This window comes from Corvus cornix, chromosome 12 (assembly GCF_000738735.6).
Source record: "Corvus cornix cornix isolate S_Up_H32 chromosome 12, ASM73873v5, whole genome shotgun sequence".
Taxonomy (NCBI): Eukaryota; Metazoa; Chordata; class Aves; order Passeriformes; family Corvidae; genus Corvus; species Corvus cornix.
Genome location: NC_046342.1, coordinates 2,345,356 through 2,363,599, shown reverse-complemented (window position 1 = coordinate 2,363,599; position 18,244 = coordinate 2,345,356). Strand labels below are relative to the sequence as shown.

Here is an 18,244-nt window from a genome sequence, read left to right as displayed (position 1 = left end):
CACTTCAACACTTGTACTATTATTAGCCTGTTGCAGAGTTTTCCCAGATAAAGAGTAATGGCAGCGTAAATAAAGAGGGCTCCATGTCACAAACCATAATCCATTTGCTTTGTTTGAAATTCCACCAGAGCTTGTTTGAACCTCTTAATAACTCTCCAGCAAAAGTAGTCTGGGTTGGAAGTTTTTAAGAGGAAGTTTGAAAGGCCTGCTATATTTGTAATTCTGTGAAATTCTTATTTATATGCCTCTGTGAACCTGTTGGCAGGCACAAGTTAGGACAACTTTTGCAGCTTTGCCTGGCAAGAAAAATTACAATTTCACAATAAATACAGAGCTCTGCACATGAGACAATCCCCCAAGCTCCTTCTAGTGACAAGTGTAGCTCCTTCAGGCGTGGTGACCAGCAGAGTGTCCTGGGGACAAGAAGGCCAATGGGATCCTGGGGGCAGCAGGAACCAGCCCTGGGGGCACCTCTGGAGTGACCCTGTCCCTCTGCCCAGTGCTGGGGGCACTTCTGGAGTGACCCTGCCCCTCTGCCCAGCTCTGGGGACACCTCTGGAGTGACCCTGCCCCTCTGCCCAGCTCTGGGGCACCTCTGGAGTGACCCTGTCCCTCTGCCCAGCTCTGGGGACACCTCTGGAGTGACCCTGCCCCTCTGCCCAACTCTGGGGGCACCTCTGGAGTGACCCTGTCCCTCTGCCCAGTGCTGGGGGCACCTCTGGAGTGACCCTGTCCCTCTGCCCAGCCCTGGGGGCACCTCTGGGGTGCCGTGCCCAGCTCTGGCTCCTCAGCCCAGCAGGGCCAGGGAGCTCCTGGAGCGGGGCCGGCGGAGGCTGCGCAGCTGAGGAAGGGCCTGGAGCAGCTCCGTGCCCAGCACAGGCTGAGGGAGCCGGGGCTGCTCAGCCTCGAGAGGAGCCCCAGCTGAGAGGGGGCCCTCAGCCCTGGCTGTCCCTGGCTGCAGGGAGGGCTCAGGGCAGGGCCCGGGCTCTGCTCCGGGGCCCAGCAGCGGCCCCAGAGCCACGGGCAGGGCCTGAGCCCAGGAATTGCCCTGCCCAGGAGGCAGAACTGCTGCCCTGGGCAGCGCCAGCCCTGAGCAGATTGTCCAGAGAGCCTCTGGGGTCTCCTCCCTGGGGTTGTTCCAGAGCTGTGTGGGCACAGTGCTGTGCCCTGTGCTCTGGGATGGCCCTGCTGGAGCAGGGACGTGGCACCAGTGACCCTCTGTGGTCACTTCCAACCTGACCCATCCTGGGATTCCATGAGTTACTTTGGTCCTTTCTACATAAATGGAATTTCCACTTCTGCCTTCAGCAGCACAAAGCCCCTGCCATTCTAAAGGAGGTTAAATCCAGTTGGGAACAAACGTGTTTGCTGGGAGACAGGAACAGCTCACAGCAACCCCTCAGCATGGGTTTAAGGCCTCCAGTCCATCTCTGATAGTCCCTGCAGAAAACATTCCCTGGATGGAAGAGGTCCAAAGGAGGATAAACACAGGGAGCAGCTGCAAATTAATGTTATATGAAAAGTTATAAACATTCCTGATTTACAATGTTCTTCCAAAGGAGCCCACCTAAAACCTGTTTGTAAAAAGGTCAAACAACAGCGAAGGAGACTGAGCAGGAAACTGGTGCAGAAGTGAAGCGAAACATCGTGGAGTGGGCAGTGGGCAGCATGACCTGCGAGCACAGAAGTTGTTCTTCAAATCACTGTGTGAGAGGCAGGAGCAAGAAAGGACTTTCATCTCTTGCAGAATTTTCCAGTGCAAAGCCTCTCAGCACAGAATCCCAGATCAGGCTGGAGAGACCACAGTGGCTCAGTTGGTGTCATCTCCCTGCTCCAGCAGGGCCATCCCAGGGCACAGGATTTGTCCACACAGCTCTGGAACATCCCCAGTGAGGGACACTCCACACACTCTCTGGACAATCTGTTTGGTGCTTGGTCACTGCCCAGGGAAGAAGTTCTGCCTCCTGTCCAGGTGGAAGTTGCTGGGATCACCTCCTGCCTGTTGCCTCTTTTCCTATTTCTCAGCACCACTGAGCAGAGCCTGGTCCCTGCTCTGACACCCAGAGACAAGACCCAAGCAAACATCTGTTTAGAAATTGGGTTTATCATAATTGCAATGGGATAGGGAACAATTCAAGGGCAGAAAAATTGCCTTAGTAACACCAAAAAAAAAGTAGTTAGTGGCTGTAACACTTCTTTGCTGATAGAGCTGCACTTTTTGGCAAAGGATATTATCCTCTTAGACTGAGGGAAGGAACATGGGGATATCCTGTATTTTCCTGTTTGCTCATGGTGGGGAGGAATTGTGCAAAATTTACTATTCCTCTTCACCAGTTTAACAGACAATGAAGTTACCAAGTGCCCAACAATGCTGTTTGCAAAAACACCATTGCACAAATTCTTCGTGACTTACATAAGAAAATTACCCCTTTGAATCCACGGAGAGTTTTGTGCAACATATTTCTAAATATTTTTAAAAGTGAGGGGGAAATAAGCATGATCTTGAAGAAAGGAACGAAAATGGGTAAGTTAGTTGCAAAAACATCCCCCAAACCCTGTGTGCATGTTTAACACGGAGCAGATGTACTGGAACTACATGAATCACAAAACCGTCAGTTTAGCTGAGATATCCAGAAATGTGTTACACACTTGGGGTTTTCCAGCTCTTAAAGTAGTTGTGTAAGGCAGCTCCACTAAAAGAAACTCCGTCTCTACTTCAGACCCAGTGCTGGTTATCAGAGAAGAGTGACAGTCCTGTGGCTGCTGAGGGCTGGGATGATCCCAAAGCAGGATGTGGTGTCTGATCCTCCGCAGACTCCTGGGTTACCTCAGGTGAACCCCGGCGTCACCTCCCGGCTGCAGCCAGCTCAGATCGCCACAGCTTTCCAGCCACACCCGGGGCTCTCCGGCGGGCGGGGAGAGCGGAGCTGCGGGCAGCGGGCGGGCAGAGCCGGGATCTTCCCGGCAGCGCAGCCCCGGAGAGAGGGGAGCATCACTCTGCAGCGTCCCGGAGCCCCGGGGTGGCACGGGGCCGGGCATCCCATCGCATCCACCGCCTCCCATCGCATCCACCGCCTCCTATCGCATCCCATCGCATCCCACCGCCTCCCATCGCATCCCACCGCCTCCCATAGCAGCCCATCGCTTCCCGCCGCCTCCCACCGCATCCACTGCCTCCCACCGCATCCACTGCCTCCCACCGCCTCGACCGCATCCATCCCATCGCATCCATCACTTCCCATCGCGTCCCACGCCCCCTCCGCGTCCCGGCCGGCCCTGCCCAGCCCCGCGGCAGGAGGAGCGGCTCCGCCCGGCCCCGCTGCCCGAGCTGCCGGAGCTGCTCCGCGCTCTCCTCCTCGCTTTGGTGAGTGAACAGCGGCGGGGAAAGCGGGGAGGGAGCGGGGCCGAGAGGAAGCGGGAGAGATTTGAGGGATTTGAGGCTGGGGGAGCGCTGGCGGCTCCTCGGAGATCGCTCGTCCCGGCTGAGGCTGCGGCGGTACCTGAGCGCAGCGAGAGGAGCGGGGCAGGAAAGCCAGAGCAGCACAACTCAGCAACACACCCCGCTTTTGATAACTCCCCCCCAGCATTAACTGGGAGCCCTTGGCAGAAGTTTTCTGCTCCTTACCCGGCGCATCCCAGCCCAGAGCAGCAGAGGGGTGCGGGGAGCAAAGGGTCTCCCGTCGGGGCAAACAAATCTGAAGAGAAATCCCCAAAGTGCGCCAATACACCGGAGGAAGCTCAGGCAGCTTTCCTCCCCGGAGGACACTTGTCCCAGCTGCAGATCCAGCAGCTCCAAAGGCTCCCAGGTTTGCCTCCTGCCCCCGGAGCAGAGAGGAGTCGCTGGGGGTCAGGCCAGCAAGGGCCAGAGCACGGAGGGGATGTTCAGATGGAAATGGAAAGGAGGGGAAGGGAAACAGATAGATAAAGTCCGGATTCTCCATTGTACTTAATGGGCACACTTGAATTAAGATGGTTTAAGCAATTAAAGGGGAGTTCCTGTCTGTCTGCAAAATATTTACGCTCTTGTTTTAAGCATCTTTCTGGTGACTAACGGTGAGGGAAGGGATGGGGACACGGCTGGGAAAAACAGGCAGGGAGGGGTGGGTTCCTTGTTTTGAGGGAGAACAGTGGCTTGGCTGAAGAAAGAGGAAGATAGAGAACTTAACCCTCACCCCCTCTGGAGACAATTGTGCTCTCGCGAGGTGAATGCATTCTTTTCATACAGATCTTTTCTCAAATACAAGTCCAGCACATCCTGAGGGGGTTGACACTAGAGCAGGGACATAACCTGCCCTAAACCTTATACCATTCTTGATGTAGCCTCCCCAGGCTTTCCTTTACAGTCAGGAATGATGGAGAGGAGTCAGAATTCTTGGATCAGCTGCTTTTAAACTGTTTATTTGCAAGGCACCAGGCTCTCTCACTGTAAGAAACCCTGTGGTCCAGCAGTGCCCCTTTGCCATCTGCTTAATTCAACAAAAAACATTAAAGCTGCCTGCAAAAAGAAGAAAAAAGAGCTTGTTTAACTCATATCTGTATCTCTATAAAGGAAAAGCTTTGTATTTTCAATAAGTTATTGCTAAAATATGAAGGAACTCATCATATTACTACAGTAATATAGTAATACAGTAAGTAATACAGTAAGTTCACCTGCTGTTTGAAGAGATTGATAATATGTGCTTCAAATTAAAGGCGATTTTTTTTTTAAATGACCCAAAATAAATCTTTCAGTAACAGGGTTTCCTTTTATTGCCAGTACAAGGAGACAGTGACTCCTCAAACCCACTAGGATTTTTAAATCTGTGCATTTTTGTGATGAAGGTTTTCATACAGCTTCAAAGCACCAGAAGTTCACTCGAGCTGAATTCAAATAAATCCCCAAAGAGTTTTCATAGTGGTCAACCTCAGCACTGAAAGAACTACCAACTCTTATTCACACACATTGGCTTTTACTTTTGTGAGTAGTGGCTTACCAAGTCACTTGGAAAGAACCAGATCTTGATGTCTGAATGACAGGGTGAGTTACCTTTTAAAAAGTATATTTACTTTTTAAAAAGTTAATTGTATATGAGTCATCTGAGTGAGAATAGCAGGCAGGTTTACCATGTTTTTTCATTTACTTTTTATCCAAAATATTCCTTGAATATTGGCAGGCATTGAATAGGGTTTGTTCCCTTACAGAGAAATAAATGAGTTTTTGAGAGGGAAATCAATCAATTGTAATCAATGTTACAATTATGTTAATTAGTGTTAAATGATTCAGAGTGATTAAACCCACTGAGTTTTACTGTTGCCAAGGGTTGGAGTCAATAGTAGCACAAGGTGGAGTCCAAAAAAATCAAGGTTTTTTTGCCATTCCCGTAGCAAAGATGTCCTGTTACAGTGAGTTGGGATAATGGGTTCCAAACCCAGAACAGAAAGGCACCACTGCAGCTGCTCAGCTTTAAAGGAACCACATTCCTGGGAAACTCCCCTGGTTTATAAGGGATTTTACAGCTAATGGGTTTGTTTGGTGCATCACAGCACAAATTTCTTCTATTACAACAGTTACTGCACAGCTCTAGCACCCACAGCAAATGCTCTTTTTACACACAAGTAATGGAGTAAAGACTATGATTTCTCCAGCACAGCAGGACTTAAAGAAAGTAACACTTAAACACTGTTTTGCTGAGAGATCACATGGATGAGCAGTTAGTTGATACTGATAGTGTTTAGACTAGCAGGGAAAATTAATACCATATCTGGAAGCTTCAGGATTCTAGTCAAGATATGAGGTTGTCCCCCCAGTCTCTTGGCAAAAATAAACCATATTTGGGAAATACTATCACAAGGACAAGACTGGATTTTGTCATGGAAAAACTGACATTTAGAACAACTGAAACTAGAAGATTGAGCTGCTGGAAGAAGAGTTTCTGGAAGTCTGAGATTACATTTTGAAGGCCAAAACATTCTTTGGAATGTGTCCATCTTCAGCTCTTTCTAATATTCATGGCATATAGGCCAAGGGTTAAAGAGAGTTGTTAAAAAATGCCAGCCAGAGTCACAAAAGTCTATTTCTATCTCCTGATGATTTCAGGTTAAGGCTCAAACTTAAAAATAATATATTTATTTAGAAAAAAAAAAAAGGCAGTAAATACAGATGTAGTATTTAATAATAAAAGCAGATTTATTTATCAAATAAAAGCAGAAATATTTATCTGCAATCCTGACAGGCTGTACCCTAATATCCAGATATACCAATTAAAAGAAATAGTGGGAGCACAGCAGAATCAGTGGACTGAAAAGAAAATATCCCTATATCAGCAAGTTACAAATTCAGTATATCACACAGTTATAATAATAAAGACTTTTTTCTCCTTGAAACACTTCACGAAGTTACTTAAAAGTTTCCATCCTCCTTCACAACAGGCTCTGCATTCCCTCTGCTTGTTGTTCATAAGGTCTGCTTGCTCTCCTTAGCACATCACCATCCAAGCTGGAGGAGTAAGGACAAATTTAATGGCCCAGCCCAGCCCACAGCCAAGCAATACAGCTGCTGTACAAAGGGGCAGAGGGGTTGACCTTGCCCTGGCCCCTTGGCCACCTGCATGAAGGGGTCACTGCTCTGAGTGTGAGGGGACCTTTCACAGTCCAGAGCAACTGGATAAATTCATTTAAAAAACAGTCCATCTGAAGTATTTTAAAATTACCTGTGATGTGTGTTCCCAGACATAACTGAATAACCACACAGCCTGTTCACCTTCTTTAGACAAGTGACAGGACCAGGAGAGGGTATAGAAATGCAGCAGTTATGGCACTGGGCCCTCAAGTTTGGAAGTGAAGTGTGGAGAAGGCTTCAGAAACAGCCTCTTGCCCTTTCTTTCCCCAGGAACAGCACCTTTCCCAATCCCACCGGGGCACAGCGTCATTCCTGGGGCATCCAGTTCCCAAATCGGCCTGCAGATCCCCAACCCAACAACTCAGACAGCAATTTGCTCCGCAGTCTGCTCTGTAGAGTAGATTTCAGCACATCTGCTACATTAGTCTTGGCCTCATTTTCCCCCCAGCACAGCATTTCCTACAAAAGCCACTGAAAATTCCCTGCCACCGAAGGAATGCAAAGCAATTAATGCAAAACTGGACAGCCAGATGTCCAGAGCTGTCATTAAGGAGCTCCTCCACCCCAAGGAAGAGTCATAACAGGACAAGGAATTAAATTTTATAATATTTATAAGTCAGGCAGCATTGCTTGTTCACACAGCAAAAGATTTATTTATAACTCTCTTAAAAGAGGTATGTGAGGGGAAAAGGACAATCCAGCAGACTGGCAGAATTTGGCTGGTCAGACACTGCATCTTCAGATTATGAATCTTTTCATTTCAGGCTGCCTAGGGGAGACAGCTCGAGGGCAGACAGAATTCAGTCTGTCCTTTGACAGTGCGAGACACTTTTCTGGAATAAAAAACCAAAGCCTGGTCCTTGCTGGACTCAGACATTGAGTCATCTGAGTGGGAATAACAGGGAGGTTTACCATGTTTTTTCATTTACTTTTTATCCAAAATATTCCTTGAATATTGGCAGGCATTGAATAGGGGTTGTTCCCTTACAGAGAAATAAATGAGTTTTTGAGAGGGAAATCAATCAAACTTCTAACATGCTAATACTTTCAACACCTAAAGAATACTTTTTTTAAAAATCACTAGAAATAAATGGGTTTCTTCAGTACAACAGAGTGAGTAAAGGCCATCTGAATAAAAATCTTAATTTCTGCCTTGAATTTAGTCTGAGGAACAAGAATTTTGCTCTTTGGACCTGCAGCCTCTTAAAAATCTCTCAGTAAAAGATGCGCCAGCAGCTGCCTCTAGAAACTTACTCCCACTTAGGGCTTAATAGATTGCACCTGCACTAATGAGGCACTGAGGCACCCACTCAGCATCTCCCAGTAGAGCCTTGTTCCTTGGAACTGTAATACAATAACAAATGATGATTGCTGAGCCTCCTCGTAGAAAAAGCTCTTCACAGACAGCAAAAATTAAAGAAACATTCCATGGTGAGGTCATGGTTTAGAATTTCCAAAAAGCAATCCAAGGTCTTGGGCTGCTTTCTTTAAAATCTGTTCTTAGTGAACTTTGTTTTGGTGCAATTAAACTGTGCAAACACTGAACCCCATGTATTCATTATTATTGCTCTCCTCTACTGGCAACTGAGTTACAGATAAGGAATTACAATAGCTCCTGAAAAAAAGGCACCTATCCTTCTTTGGAGCAGGACTACTCCAGCTCAAGATCTGCAAGTTGCTTCCTAAATCCTGCCCTATCCAACTACAGCAGTGCTGAGGAGAAAGTTTGGGGAGCAGTCAACACCATTGACTGTGTTCTGCTCTGTTTTATTCCCAGAATCACAGAACTGTTAGGGTTGGAGGGACCTCTGGAGATCATCCAGCCCAAGCCCAAATGCAGTTCATGCATTCCATTTGCAGCTCACGAACAGCCAAGGGGAGCTGTCTAACCAGGCAGCTTTCTTTGCTGTTATTTTTCTTTTTCAGTTGAAGACTCAATCAAAGTTGCCTTTTCTCCCTTTATTTTACCACACATTTACATGGAAATACCTGGGGGTGAAGATGAGTCATTCCAGGTTCTTGCAACAGCTCCTTGCCTTGGCCATGTACACTTAAACACACTTGAAGAGGTGGAAGAAATACTGGGATATAACCATTTTCTGGACAGGCTGGTTTAAAATCCATGGAGTAATTTCTGCCCTCATTCTCAGGAGATGCTCGAGGCCTCTGTCATCTGTGAGCAGCTGCCACAGAGGAATTGTCCTGGCAGAGCCTGAAGGAATCCGGGATCACAGCACTCCCCAGGGTGCTCCTGTTCCCTCTGCCTGTGGATGCTGCTGCCACCAAGGACACAGCTCTTCTCCCAACAACACCCACCCGTAAGTAAAGCCCAGGCAAGAAGGAATTTGACCTCTCATAAGGAAGCACAAATCATTTCAGCTTAAACCCTGATTACTGGAATAAGAAAGATAAAGTTACATGAAGTATTGCATCACCGGATTTCAATAGAAAATACTGATTATTGAACAATCTCTTGCATTGTATTGCTCTGGCCATGTTTAGAGTTACGAGGGTGAGAAATCCCATGCATATCTCAGTGTCAGTTGTGTAAATACTTTGAGCAAATATATTTACAGTCTCAATTTCCTTCCTTATTGCTTTAAGAGATTTACCAGGACATAAACTCAGAAAAGCTGTGACATGGCACAAAAATGTGTGTCACCTTCACATTTTTCTTCATTGTACTGGAGGCAGAATTTGGTCAATGGATCATATGCTCCAAGATGTAAAATATTATTAATCAATTCTGGACTGTGCATCAATACATGAAGTTAGCAGCTGGGAAGCAGAAGATGCTTATTAATCCTGAAAATTCCTATCATTTTGTATTGGATCTAAAATAGGCCTGGCATCTTTAAATGTTTGAAATCTGTGTGAGCCTAAACTGTGTAGGAAGAGATTACTCATTACCTATAATTGAATGACTGCCTACTGACTGCCAATTGCTGGATTCTCCAACTGCTAGATGTAGGTTGTAAATAAGCACTGGCTTGTTTAAACTATTTAGTGCAAAATACGTTAATATGCTTTTTACTAACACATTTTAAATCAGTTTGCCAATATGGAGTTTATGTTCTGGTTCATGATCAGCTGTTTAATGAGATGTAATGGATTAAAGCTGTGAGGAATTAAATTTCTTCTTCAGATTCTGGGGTCAGAAATATATGAAGCCCTATGAAAACTGTTTGGGATTGGTTATTTGGGTTTCATAAAACACAAATTACCTCTGTGTAAGATGTTGTAAAAATTTGTTCTGTAGGAAAGCCCTAAAAGGGACAGTGCTAAGCTGAGGCACAAATTAGCTTTATTATCTTATTACTACAGTGATTGAGCATGTTTTTTTTTTTCTTTTCTGTAGCTCTGGAAATAAAAATCCCCAAGCAACCCAACACATTTTCATCCAGGAGTGCAGACCACGACTGAACTTCCAAGGCCTGGACGTCCGCTCCGATTCTCACTCTGTGCGCCCGTGAAGAAGATGTCCAAGAACACAACAGAGAACTCAAGCAATGCTCCCTCAGCTCTTCTAGGCCTGTTCCTTGGGAGCATTTCCCTGATCACCATTGTCATGAACATTTTAGTGCTGTGTGCTGTGAAAATGGAGAAGAAGCTGCAGACAGTGGGCAATTTGTACATCGTGAGCCTGTCCATCGCAGACCTGATTGTGGGGGTGGCTGTGATGCCCCTCAACATCGTGTACATGCTGAGCCCCGTGTGGCCCCTGGGGCTGGCAGCCTGCTTGTTCTGGCTGTCCATGGATTACGTGGCCAGCACTGCCTCTATTTTCAACCTCTTCATCCTGTGCATGGACCGGTACCGCTCGGTGCAGCAGCCGCTGAAATACCTCAAGTACCGCACCAAAATGAGAGCCTCGCTGCTCATCCTGGGGGCCTGGCTGCTCTCCTTCACCTGGGTCATCCCCATCCTGGGCTGGCACGTTTTTGCCAACAACGGGCAAAGGAAGGTGAAGGAGAACAAGTGTGAGACAGAGTTCTCCGAAGTCACCTGGTTTAAAGTGCTGACGGCCATTTTCAACTTCTACCTGCCCTCCCTCCTGATGCTGTGGTTCTACTGTAAAATCTTCAGAACTGTTCGGAGACACTGCCAGCACCGAGAGCTCACCAACAGAGCTTATTGGTCTTCCTTGGAAAAAACCACCGTGCATCAGACTAAGATAAAGGACGAGAAAAATATCTGCCTCCAGAAGCAAATCTTATGCGAGAACACCCCTGGCACAGAGAAGCAAAGCTCCCCAGAGCCCCAAAGAGTGGAGGCAGAGCTTTATTTCAGGAATCCTGACAAATCTTCAAAGGCACTGAGTAATGGGAAAGTCCTGAAGTGGAGCTGTTTCTCTATCACCACGGCCAAGCCTGGGCGTGGCTTGGATAAAACAGGGAAGAAGGGTGTGTGTGCCACAAAAAAGCCTGGGAATAAGGAGCAGCCTGGCTGCCAGGACAGTGACTCCAGTGCGGCATCCGACAACCACACCTTCACTGAGGTGGCACCCTGTGCACAGCACTCCAGTTCCAACCCTAAAGGAGCCTGCTGTCCTCAGGGAAAGACTGAGTGCAGGGATTCCAGAGGGCTGACATTCCTGAGGAAGACCTGGCACACCCTGCACGGCCATCCCAGGAGCGCCCACCGGCACGGGAACAGGGAGCGGAAGGCAGCGAAGCAGCTGGGGGTGATCATGGCAGTCTTCATGCTCTGCTGGATCCCCTACTTTGTGTTATTTATGGTGATAACATTCCACGACCATGAACGGCTCTCAGAACTGCACATGATCACCATATGGCTCGGCTACGTGAACTCCACCCTAAATCCATTCCTGTATCCTCTTTGTAACCACAATTTCAAGAAGACTTTCAAAAAGATCCTTCACATTCACTGATACTGGGCTGGGTTTTTGGAGCTCAAATGCAGCTCAGGAGTTCAACCAAACAAAACAGTCCAGTTTCGAAGGACGGGTAAAGTAAAAGACTTTGGCAAACTGTATTTTATAAAGTGTTAGTAAAAGTGGGAAATGTGCATTTAATAGTTTTAACACATTTGAAGAGCTACTTCAGGTCAAGAATCTGAAAAACTCAGGGTCAATCTGTGAACTGTTACACTGCTGTCAACCTTTACCATTTGAGATCACCTCTTTCATCACAGAAATGGAGATACACATAGGCATCTTCAGTGATTATAAATTATTCAGCCCCAGAAAAGGAAGAAACCACATTTCTGTGATTGGCCAAAACCATTTTTCTCTTTCAACTTACTCCATTACACGCAGGAACACATTGCTTGTGCAGTGAGATTTGCAAGTGGAGGTACTTTGCACAGTCAAATAACAAACTTTCAACTGTTTAAAAAAACTCCCTTATTTATTTATAGCTTCCTCCAAATCACAAACCTTTCATCAAACATCAAGTTTAAGTGTACCCTACTGTATCTCTTTGATATCACACTTACATTAACTGTACGTTAACTTTGCTGAAAAAAAGTAGTATTTTTATGTCCTAAAAGGGTTTCCATGCTCAACATACTGTCACCATCTTCTCCAGAAGGGTGTGCTGCTGTTCTAGAATTGCAGAATACAGTTGCTTATACATGAAGTATGTTTCCCTTTTCTACCCTTCATATTTAATTGCATTTTGTAAACCTTGCTGTCAAACATTTCAGGAGAAACACACAATAATGGAATACTCTAAGTTGGAAAAGAGACCAAGAAGATGTTGAAGTACACCCTACAGCTGAAAGCTGGGCTGGATTTGATATTACAAAGAAAAAGGATGTGCTCTGATTCACTTTGTAGTGCTGATGCATTTCCCACATCCTGAACACTTTCTCGCTTCTGAAATTGCTGCGTTAACAACAAAGTTCTGACCTGTAACTCCTTCAGCTGAGAACTGCCAAAAGTTTGGGGGGGGATGAGTTGTAGGGGTGTCCTGTGCAATATCTTTATTACATCAGAAGCAAAAAGGAGTGGTTTAATGGTAAGAGGAGAAATTCTGGATTCTCTTCTCTTCGGGATCTCGAGCTGCTCAGAGTCCCTCTGTGCCACATGTGCCTAGTTCATAAAGTGAGTAAGACAAGATCACAGCAACAATGCAACACTAAGGGGAATGTGGGAAAGACTGCTCATAAATTTTGGATAGAATACTCTAAATGCAAAGTGTTATTCCTCTGTCCATGTCATTTCTCTGAATTAGACACCCGAGTGTTTAATTGTATTTAAAGTATTCAATATTAAACAGAGCCCTAATACATCTGCATTTTAATAAATTGGGAAAATGTGCTAAAGGAACAAACTCCAATTCAGTCTATTTCAGTGTATCCCACAAGGTTCAGAGATTAATTGACTTTGGTTTCAAGTTGCATGCAGGAAAAACTGCAATTAGGAAACTTAAATCTGGGAGAAATAAAGGCAAAATGCAGAGAGAGAATATAAACTAAACAAAATTCATTGCAGAATTCAGGCAACTTTTTCACTGCAGGAGGAACACCTGCCCCAGTGCTAAAAGACACCTTTTTGGGGTACAGAGCAGAACCTTTTGAAACACATGCTCTAATCCCTGGCCTTTCACAAACAATCACTGAGATTCACAGCCATTACATTGTTTTTTTCTACTGTGATTTGCAACAGCAATTCTGGCCAAAATGGATGGTAATTTAGATGATCCCTGAGGAAATAAAAGTCAGCCACAGTTATTAGTGCTGAAAAACACATTTACCCAAGGGCTGCTGAGAGTCATCAAGAAATCTGTCCTGTTGATCATGAAAAGCCTTTTCTGACTTTACAATGTACCAATACACAACAAAACCTAAGCAAGGTCATCAAAAATTGGTCTAAAAATGATGGTGACTGTAATGACAAAAAATAAAGAACATTCAAAGAGCTAAACCCAGGAAAGTAAAGCTTCCTGAATATTTTTTAATCTCACTTCATTTTACCCATGATCTTAGTGTCACTGTGTTAATAACAAAGACAGGACTGGTGATAGCCACATTTTATAGCCATTAGATAATTGTAGTGGTTTGGTCCAAAATACTCATTACTGTTTACCTTCTGTGAGCAGAGAATTAGGAGAAATGCAAAGCAGGCACCAACCTTGAAAGAATATAAAGAAGTTTATTAACAGATCTAAAAGAAGAAAAAATAATAATAATAAAAAAAAAAATAATAATAATAAAAAAAAAAGGGATAGTACTTATTTTAAATAGCAAGGTACCTAAGAGGATTTCTCAGTTTATTTCACTGAACAGGCAATTCCAGAGGCTCTGGATGTAAGAAAAGCAAAGCAAATTAGGGTCAGGATTGGAGATGCCTCCCACCACGTAGGGCCAAGGCTCAAGAGCATATTCCAGGCGTGGTTTCCTGTAAAACATTTTCAGTGCTTTCCAGTTAACAAACAAGGTCGGAGGACACGGAGCTTCCAGAGGACACGACGAGAGTCTGGGGATTTCTTGGACTGCAGTTGTGCTGGGATTAAGGTGTGGTGGGAGGGACCAGAGGCACAAAACTCCGCTCTCGCAGCGTTGCCTGCGCCAGTGGGGACATCTGGTGGGAAAGGAGCGAGCCCCGGGATGCTGCGGGGAACTCCTCGGATGATCGGGAAGGAAAGGTGAGTGCAGGTGCACATTTTGGCCTCTCTCCATCCTCTGAAAGAATGGGTCCGTTAAATTTCCTGCGAGACCGCTTTGTGAAAGCAAAAGAAATGAAACCGATTGAAAGATTCTCTGTAAAAACACATTTCTAATCCTCAGGTGTTAATGCAGAAGCACTGCATTAACATGTATCTGAACATTTCTAGGAGGCCCTGAGCTCTGCAGATTTTCCACTGCTAGCAGGGGTGCTGAGGACTACTCTCCTCACTTAAGCTCCTGCAGAGGAGGTGTTAAAAATTTAAAATTTAGAAGTTAAAACTGAAATGTTTCAGTGCATCCTTTCCTTCAGCCAGAATGCCAATTCACTTGGAAGTGCCAAGCTAAATTTAAATACTGTACAAACATATTTGCATTCACTGAGATATCAAATACAATGACAAAATGATTAATTTTCATCAAATTATGTGTCTACTGAAGGATTAGAACATAAAGAGAACAATTAATGTTGATGCATTGTGGAAACGGCTCCTGAAAATAGTTTACACTCCTGATATTGAGTTGAAAAATTATTTTAAAAACATGGTGCATGTCTGACAACAAAATAAATCCTGAACTCAGTCCTTTGAGGGGTAAAAGCTGCTTCTCTGATCATATCAGGGTGTTCTTTTGGAGCATATTCCTGCTTTTTTTCCTCTACTGACTCCAACATTCAGTGCTCCAACAGATTTTTACCTTTGCAGTGTCCCACTCTTGCAGCAGTAACAGGGGTACAGCACTAAATTGTGCTTTTTTTGTAAATGAACTGATAGTTCTGCCAGGTTCTGTTTGTATTTTGTGGTCTTGCTCACTGAGAATGCTGTAAAAAATTGATTTAAGTCCCAAAATGGAAAACATTATGTGAACCTAACTAAATATTATTTTTATTAAAATCTGTAAGACAATTCAATCTGAGTTTTGGAAAAGAATCCGAGTTCTTGTTCTGAGAAGCTCTCCAAAAACATGCTGAGCCTATAATTCCCAAGAATTGATGAGCTTGAATCTCTTCTTTTTAATTCCCAGGGTTTGAATCTGCTTCCTTTTAATTCCCACTTTCAGTCCCAGGATGGTTCTCCCTTGCTGCAAGATTTTGCTCGGGGAAATCCAAACTCCTACCTATGGAAATAGGTGCCAGAAACACTCAACAGATTTTTGTCTTTGTTTTTAAAGAACCTGTTTTCTAGTTGCTTATTATTCTTATGTTTATTACTTCCTTTTATTTGCCTATAGGAAGATGTAAAAAGAGGATACAAGGACCAAAAAGGCATAAAATAAAACCTTTTCAAGCCTGGGGGAAAAAAAATGCAGAACTGAGTTTTAAGTTCTTTATTCCAAGAGAATAAAGGCATTACCAATACTAATGAAGTGAGTGAAATGCAAAAGGAGGAATTGCAGGATTTCACTGATGTAACATAGGTGGACACAAGGATGCAACCATCTGTAGCAAACTCCCACATTTATTCCAATCTATTTTATTTGGGAAATTCCTGGCAGGTCCATCCAGCCCATGCTCCATAGCAAGGTCCTCTATCCAAACATCGTCTCTACAGCTGAAACTTAGAATTTGCTGAATTTCAGCTCCGAAAATTTCCCTGACCAATTGTCATTACGTGGCTGTGCCCACACTTAGCTGGTGGCTTTTCCTCCCAGGCTTCCTCCCCATTTTGGGGTCAGTTTCTGCCATATGGGTGTGACTGTAAATCTAAAATATAAGGCAGCTCTGGCAAATTTATATTCCTGATACAAAGGCATAAAGGACCTGCAGAAGTGATGCCTGTTTTTCAGAAGACGTATTTTTGTTTCGTATTCTAGAGCTGGGAAAAAAAAAAAAAAAAGACAAAAAAAGAGAGAAATATCTCAATAAAACTCATTAAAAGCTTCAGGCTGGAAGGCATCTCTGGATGCCATCTAGTCCCACCTCAGGCTCGAAGCAGAGCTAAGATCAAAGCTAGATCCTGGTGCTCAGAGCTTGTGCAGTCAAGTCTCCCTGGAGACCTATTCCAGCCACACCAGCCAATTTTTTCTCTCTAATAATTCGGAATTTTCCTTGGTTCGACAAGTGCTCTTTTCCTCCCCACTTTTTGTTGTGCACCTCTCAGAATTTGCCTCCCTTTCCTCCCCTAGGTCAGACCCCCACCAAACCCCCTGGAGCTCTGTTTTCCCTGGCACGCTCTAATGCTTTACCCTCAGCCCCGGGGCGGTTTAGAGGCGGCCTGCGGCAGCCTGAGGTCGGGACACGGCACAGGGCTCCAGGTGCTGCGGGCCACGGTCCCACCTGAGCCGGCGGCTGTGGCTGCGCTGGGCTGGCCAGAGGCGAGCAGAGGGATGCTACCGAGAGCGTGCGGGCACCGCCGCACCCCACCGGGACCGGGACCAGGATCAGGATCAGGATCAGGATCAGGATCAGGATCAGGATCAGGATCAGGATTAGAATCGGGACCGCGGCCGCCTCAGGCCTGCCCACCCACCGCGGCTCGCGGCGTCATCACGCGGCGCCGGCCGCCTCCGCCACATGCGCGCTGTGGGTGCCGTCGCAGGTGGGAGCCGGCCGGCGATGCGGGAAGTGCGGAGCGAGCGGCGCAGCGGTGATGGGGGAGCGGGGACGGAGCGCTGCGGGTCCTGCCGGCCGCGGGGCACCGGCGCTGCCACGGCCATGGCCACCGGCACTGCTCCCGCGGGGTCCCGGCACCGGCACAGCACCGGCGCCGTCCCCGCGCTGCCCCTTGCAGGCTCCCGCGGTCGGTGTGTCCGGGCCTCAGCCGGTTCTCCGGGCGGCAGCGGGGGCTGCAGTCACGCACAGGCCGGCGGTGGCTGCTCCGTGCCCAGCGGCCGGGGCCGTGTTGGTGCCGTGTCGGTCTCGGGGCCGTGTCCGTGTCCGTGTCCGTGTCGCTGTGCGAGGCCGTGTCGGTCCCGGTGCCGTGTCGGTGCCGTGTCGCTGTGCGGGGCCGGTGTCGCTGTGCGGGGCCGTGTCGGTCCCGGTGCCGTGTCCGTCCCGGTGCCGGTGTCGCTACGCGGTCCCGGTGCCGTGTCCGTGTTCGGGTCCGGTCCTGTGTCGGTGCCGTGTCGGTCCCGGTGCCGGTATCGCTGTGCGGGGCTGTGTCGGTGCCGGTGTCGGTCCCGGTGCCGTGTCCGTCCCGGTGCCGGTGTCGCTGTGCGGGGCTGTGTCGGTCCCGGTGCCGGTGTCGGTCCCGGTGCCGTGTCCGTCCCGGTGCCGGTGTCGCTGCGCGGGGCCCGTCCCGTGTCAGTGTGCGGGACCGGTGCTATGTCCGTGTTCGGGTCCGGTCCTGTGTCGGTGCCGTGTCGGTCCCGGTGCCGTGTCCGTCCCGGTGCCGGTGTCGCTGCGCGGTCCCGGTGCCGTGTCCGTGTTCGGGTTCGGGTCCGGTCCTGTGTCGGTGCCGTGTCGGTCCCGGTGCCGTGTCCGTCCCGGTGCCGGTGTCGCTGCGCGGTCCCGGTGCCGTGTCCGTGTTCGGGTCCGGTCCTGTGTCGGTGCCGTGTCGGTCCCGGTGCCGTGCCCACGCTGTAGCCTTACCGCGTTTATCTGCTGTTGCAGGGTTCTGTTCAGCAGTGATCAGCAGCTGGAACCATGGCCGCTGCCAGCGGGGATCCCGGGGATCCCGGGCTCTCCAAGCTGCAGTTTGCTCCCTTCAGCAGTGCCTTGGATGCGGGGTTCTGGCACGAACTGACCCAGAAGAAACTCAATGAGTACCGACTGGATGAGACCCCCAAGGTTATCAAGGGCTACTACTACAATGGTGGGTAGAGGCTGAGCAGGTCTTGGTAGTTCAGGGTTCTCCTGATGCTCCTCTAAATATGCAACGTTTCTCATGGTTTGCTGAGACATTAGAAAACGTGACTGTGAATTTTGAATGTTTCACTGGGTAACTTAGGTCAACAAAAACGAGGGGAAATAACCTGCACATGTCAGTTTCAAAGGAGCTTTGTTGCTGCTTTTTGTCCAGGTGATCCTTTGGGTTTGCCAGCTCGCTTGACACTGGAGTTTAGTGCCTTTGATATGTG

General features: G+C 47.2%; 3 protein-coding genes across 11 annotated transcripts in view; all 3 read left to right on the top strand.

Moving 5' to 3' along the window:
* The first annotated feature begins 2,728 nt into the window (after nucleotides 1-2,728).
* Nucleotides 2,729-13,662, top strand: HRH1 (histamine receptor H1). The gene is made up of 3 exons (XM_039559306.1): nucleotides 2,729-3,364; nucleotides 8,749-8,916; nucleotides 9,957-13,662. Exon 3 carries the CDS (start codon nucleotides 10,077-10,079, stop codon nucleotides 11,487-11,489), a length of 1,413 nt encoding a protein of 470 aa, XP_039415240.1. The 5' UTR covers nucleotides 2,729-3,364; nucleotides 8,749-8,916; nucleotides 9,957-10,076; the 3' UTR covers nucleotides 11,490-13,662.
* A 3,083-nt stretch (nucleotides 13,663-16,745) lies between these two features.
* Nucleotides 16,746-18,244, top strand: part of ATG7 (autophagy related 7) — a 92,629-nt gene continuing 91,130 nt past the window's right edge. For 3 of the 9 annotated variants that reach the window (XM_039559183.1, XM_039559182.1, XM_019292035.3), the window contains exons 1-2: nucleotides 17,678-17,979; nucleotides 18,187-18,241. In XM_039559183.1, coding sequence (XP_039415117.1) covers nucleotides 17,811-17,979; nucleotides 18,187-18,241 — 224 coding nt within the window. In that variant the 5' untranslated portion in view covers nucleotides 17,678-17,810. Of the gene's footprint in view, nucleotides 16,813-17,673; nucleotides 17,980-18,186; nucleotides 18,242-18,244 lie in introns of those variants that run through there. The other 6 variants (XM_019292034.3, XM_019292033.3, XM_039559181.1 and 3 more) reach the window with 5 other exon arrangements.
* LOC120410671 (keratin-associated protein 5-5-like) lies at nucleotides 16,881-17,750 on the top strand. The gene has a single exon (XM_039559150.1). The coding sequence runs from the start codon at nucleotides 16,881-16,883 to the stop codon at nucleotides 17,748-17,750; it is 870 nt and encodes a 289-aa protein (XP_039415084.1).